This window comes from Fundulus heteroclitus, chromosome 8 (assembly GCF_011125445.2).
Source record: "Fundulus heteroclitus isolate FHET01 chromosome 8, MU-UCD_Fhet_4.1, whole genome shotgun sequence".
Taxonomy (NCBI): Eukaryota; Metazoa; Chordata; class Actinopteri; order Cyprinodontiformes; family Fundulidae; genus Fundulus; species Fundulus heteroclitus.
This window is the reverse complement of record NC_046368.1, coordinates 3,294,981-3,300,062: the sequence shown is the minus strand read 5'-3', so window position 1 is coordinate 3,300,062 and position 5,082 is coordinate 3,294,981. Positions and strand designations below refer to the sequence as shown.

At 43.1% G+C, this 5,082-nt stretch overlaps 1 protein-coding gene across 1 annotated transcript; it reads left to right on the top strand.

The window, feature by feature from the left end:
- Nucleotides 1-1,334: 1,334 nt before the first annotated feature.
- On the top strand, nt 1,335-4,319 carry LOC118563882 (septin-4-like). Its single transcript, XM_036139924.1, has one exon. It carries the CDS (start codon nt 1,353-1,355, stop codon nt 2,916-2,918), a length of 1,566 nt encoding a protein of 521 aa, XP_035995817.1. The 5' UTR covers nt 1,335-1,352; the 3' UTR covers nt 2,919-4,319.
- The last annotated feature ends 763 nt before the right edge of the window (nt 4,320-5,082 follow it).

Below are 5,082 nucleotides of genomic sequence, written 5' to 3'. Positions count from 1 at the left end.
GCCCGCGATAATCTATGCATGGACGAAGGGAACCGTCCTTTTTTCCTACAAAGAAGAAGTCAGCTCCCAGTGAAGAGGAGGAGGGACAGATTAAACCAGACGCAAGGGATTCTTTAATGTATTTCTCTAAGGCCTGTCATTCGGCTCAGGAAATGCTGTAAAGGCGACTGGTAGGTAGTGGGGCAGGAGCTCGAATCATGCAGTCGGTTTGGAGGAAGCGACTCAGCCCGGGCTTTACTGAAAACAAGCTTTAAGTCGTGTTACTGCTCGGGGACCAAACTTAAATTTACAGAGTCCACATCGGTGGAAGGTTGTGCGGGAGTAGGACCCGTTGGGACGGCGGACAGCATGCACATGAGAGTCAAGCCGGGGACCAGGACTCGACCCGTTGGTCGGCCCAGTTAATATGTGGGTTTTGCTGTTGCAACCAGGCATAACCCAGGACGAGTGGAGCGTGCTTAACAGGGAAAACGAGAAACGAGGTCAGTTCCCTATGAAATAAGGACCTCAAGGGGTTTCGTTTGATAAGTGACCCAGGGAAGACTGCCTCCATCCAGGGCGGAAACCTGGATGGGAGTGGACAAAGGTACAGTTTCGATATTGGCTTGCAGAACGAAAGACTGGTCAATTAAATTAAAATTGCACCCTGAGTCAACCAGGGCCAAAAGACTAAATTTCTTATGAGCAGTTAACAAAGTTGCTCACAAGCAGAGACTAGGAGGTGCGGGGAACGAGATCTTAGTGTGGCCTGCTGGCTTCAACGCTACAGGCGACGGACCCCGTCTTTTGGCCTCGCCGGGCAGGGATTAATCAAATGCTCGGGAGACGCGCAGTAGATGCACAGCTTAGCATCAAAACGTTTCTGCCTCTCCTCTGACCCACTTGCATGGGCTCCGAAGGGGATGGAAGGGCAGCAACGGGATGGAGAGGAGTTTGGTCAGAGGGAGGAGGAAGCGGCCGATGAGCGAACGGTTTCCCTTTCCCCTAGTTCTCAGCCGGTTGTCTAGCCAGCACGATCAGCTCACTTAAAGAAGCGGGATCCTCGAGATGGGCTAGTTCATCTTTGAGGGGTTCAGCACATTAGGATATCAAGGTTATATTTATTCAAATTATAAACTTTTTTTTTTTCATTTTTGAAAATTATGCCTGCATATGATCTAATGATTAGAGCCCCAGTTTTCTCTGTAAATCTCCCTTAATCTAATCCAAATTTGTCCATAGAGTGCCTTGACATTTTACATGGATGGTTAATGATTTATCACATTGTTATCACATTAATAATATTAGTTTGAACACTTGAGTTTGTTCTATTTTTCTGCAGGAAGACAGATAATACGTCTAATCTGGAGGCCATGATCTCAGAGAGTGTTCAGATCCACCGAGGACCTCCTGCTGTCTACCAGCTGATGCCAAAGAAAGAGATGATAGGAACTCTGACCAGAGTGACGGTTGGTGAAAAAGATAAAACAAAGCCGAATAAAAGCATCTTACTAGTTGGTGAAACAGGGGCAGGAAAGTCCACTCTGATCAACGCTCTGTTCAACTACGCTGTGGGAGTGAAGTTTGAGGATGAAGTCTGGTTTCAGATCGTAGAAAAGGAGGAGGGACGTTGTCAGACACAAAGTCAAACATCAGATGTGATTGTGTACGAGATCTTTGGGTTTGAAGGTCAAACTCTGCCGTTCTCTCTGACCATCATAGACACTCCTGGATTTGGAAGCACCAGAGGCAAAGAAGAAGATGCCTCCGTCAGCAGGAGATTGTTTGACTTGTTCCGATCGGAGGACGGAGTTCATGAGATCCACGCTGTAGGTCTGGTGATGAAGGCGAGTGAGAACCGACTGAGTGACCATTTGATGTACGTCTTTGATTCAGTGATGTCTCTGTTTGGAAAAGACCTGGAGAGAAACATCGTCGCTCTGGTCACACACTCTGATGGAGGAACACCTGAAAATGTTCTTCAGGCTCTGAATGCAGCAAACATTAAATGTTCTAAAGATGAGAATAATCAGCCTGTTCACTTCATGTTTAATAACCAACAGAACCAGCAGAGAAACACGTCAGAGAGAGATCGGCTCAGTTTGAAGCACTTCTGGGACTTTACAAATAAAAACATGGGTCGTTTGAGAGACTTCCTGGAAAAGACCGAGACACAGTCACTGAAAACCAGCATGGAGGTTCTAAATGAACGGATCCAACTGACCGCCTGCATCCAGAACCTGCAGGAGAGAATCAAGCTGACTGAGCTGAAACAGAACGAACTCAGACAGACCGAAGAGGTTTATAACAAACACGAAGAAGAGATGAAGAAGAACGAGAACTTCACCATAGAGGTTGACGAGGTCTACAAAGAAAAACAACCAATCAGTGGTGGAAAGTGGTTCTTGATGTTTTATGAGGGAGCCGTTACCTGTTCTGTCTGCCAGGAGAACTGCCACCATCCTGGATGCACGATGGCCAGGAAACCCAGACACTGCAAGGTCATGCAGTGGGGCCGCTGCACCGTCTGCACCAAGAAGTGTCCTGCATCAGATCACGTCAAAGAAAACTGGAAATATGTGATAAAGACCAGAAAGGTTAAGAAGACCCAGGAGGACATGAAGGCAAAATACAGTCAAAACAAAGCAGGATGTAAGACCAAGTTGGGTCTTCTGGAAAACCTTAAAGAGGAAACCATCAAGCTGACAACAGAGTGGTCATCTCTGCTGGATGAGGCCTTCGGTCATGTTGTCAGACTGGAGCAGATCGCCCTGAATGTTGACTCAGGGTCCACCTTTGACCACCTGGGCTTCCTGATTGAGAAGATGAAGGAAAAAGGCGACCAAAGAAAGGTCCAAGTCCTGGAGGAGCTGAAGGTCAGGATGGATAAAATAAATGAGGGTCGTCCACAATGGCAGAGGATTATGAAAAGGGTTTAGGAAGTTCACATAATAAAATGAATAAGGCGTTTTTATTTTAACCCTTCATCTGAGATAAAAATAATGTTTGTTTCATAACCAGTTAGCATGCAGAGAATACATTACAAAATAAAATATTGTAAATATTTAGAACCATAAACCAGAAATTACCAGATGTGAGATGATGTCATTAAGAATATTTTAGAAAAAAATAGTAAAAAATGCTGCTGGAGAACCCGATATTCAGCCGGACACAGAGCTTTGTTTTTTAAAAGTTTAAAGCAGAACGTGAATAGTGGCAGACGAGGCAGGCAGTACTGGGCAGAAGAGCAGAGGATGCCGGTGAATGGCAGAACAATTGCTGAACAGAAGTTACAGGTAATGACAGACTCGAGCAGAATGATGAAGGCAGGAGCTGACCAGAACAGAAAGTACAGATTGGCGACCCACCAGATGGGCAGAACAAGCAGCTGGACCTCACAGAAAACAGGGCAGAAACTGAGCAGCATGCAGGCACTGGAACTTACATCAGTGAGGACTGAAGACAGGCAAAGATTCAGAGTCCAACAGGCTGAGCACAGAGAAACTGAGGGGGACAAGACAGTAGTATACATGAGGCAAGATGAGATGTTCTAGCAGAGAAGATGAAAGAAGCAGGTAAATATAGGCAGGTAATTGGAGTAGTGGTGTAGGACTGAAATGAACCAAAAATGTCGAAACGAGACAAAGCTGCTTCTCCTTTTTCAGCCAGCAGGGAGACCTTTTATTGTACAAACACCAAGTTTCACATTCACATTTCCATTCAGCAAAATCCCAACAACATGGCCCTCACGGTGTCTTTTATAGGGTAACAGTTACATAAATAGAACGTAATATCTTACTGTCCACATGGACCACTAAACCTAAACAGATGTTTCCTATGATCTCTAGATGGAATACTTATATAACTGTTTTACTGTGTATAACAAAAAATATCTAAACAATAATCACTCTTGACATTGTTAGAAGGATGTTCAGTGTTAGTGTTCAAACTTTGGTAGTAATTAGGTCAGACCGAGTCCTGCTTTCTTCTTCATAGCCTTATAGGTCTGGAACATTCTAATCTATAGTGGCTGATTGGAGGATAACTGGAGCACGAGGATGGTGGCAGGGCTGATTGTAGAAAGTCCGGAAAGGTCCAAAACAAACAAAACCCTAAATTATGTGAAGAACTAGCAGTAATATTTCAGATACACTATTTTATGACGTCACACCGCAGCGCTCTGTGTTGTTCTCCAGTCTCTTGTTTACATAGCCAGGCTGGACCATTTGTGTACATGCATGAGAACAGCTGCCACTCAGAGCTTAGCCCCTCCCTGCCCTAAAATATCACTTTCAGAGTTGGAGCAGTATGGAAGAGAGCCCCCCAGCAGATCAAACTGTTCTCTTGAGCAGCAGCATTAGAAAGTTATGAGTTACTTTCTTTTTCACTTGAAATGTTCGTCTAAAAGGTGACGCTGTGTTTCTGTGAAGGTGACGAGAAGGGAAGGAGGGGCTGGGTCTCCCTTGGAGCTACAGTAGAGGTGCAGCTTGTCACACGTCTTGTTTTGGTCTATAGACAGTGCTCAAGCACCACCTGGTGGTAAAATATTGCTTATTGCTCCTTTAAGTAATTCATTTTGTCATTCTAAATTATTAATTGAAAAATCAAAAGACAGAAAGTGAAAGTTTTCGTTCTTGTTTTCGCGTTTTAACAATTTTCATAGAGGAAGCTTTCTGCCTAATTAGATAAAACATGGTGATAAATGTTCATTTAGTAGATTTTTATTATTTGTTCTTTTTCTCCGAAAACTGGACATTATAAAATTTAGCAAACTATATGTTTAATTTTGTTACTTGTCATTTTTAATGGGAACTTTTTAATTAACTTTTAACTTCACATACAGGGAAATACTTCTTTTTTTTATAGTATTTTAGAATTTTAAATACAGTATATTTCCAATATATTGTTTCAGTGGATTCTTTACATTGATTCTTGGTCTACCAGCTTTTGCTGCATTTAGACACATTGTTTAAATCTGCTAAATTAAAACAAGTTTTCACACAACCTAAAACACAAAATCAACTAACCAGATGAACGGTGTGGATTCTTGCATATTTGTTCACACATTAAATCAGAATTTAAAATATTTAAGAGCTGGAAATT

Excerpts from the sequence above, each read along its gene's own strand:
- LOC118563882 (XM_036139924.1), top strand. The coding sequence starts at position 1,353 with ATGATCTCAGAGAGTGTTCAGATCCACCGAGGACCTCCTGCTGTCTAC.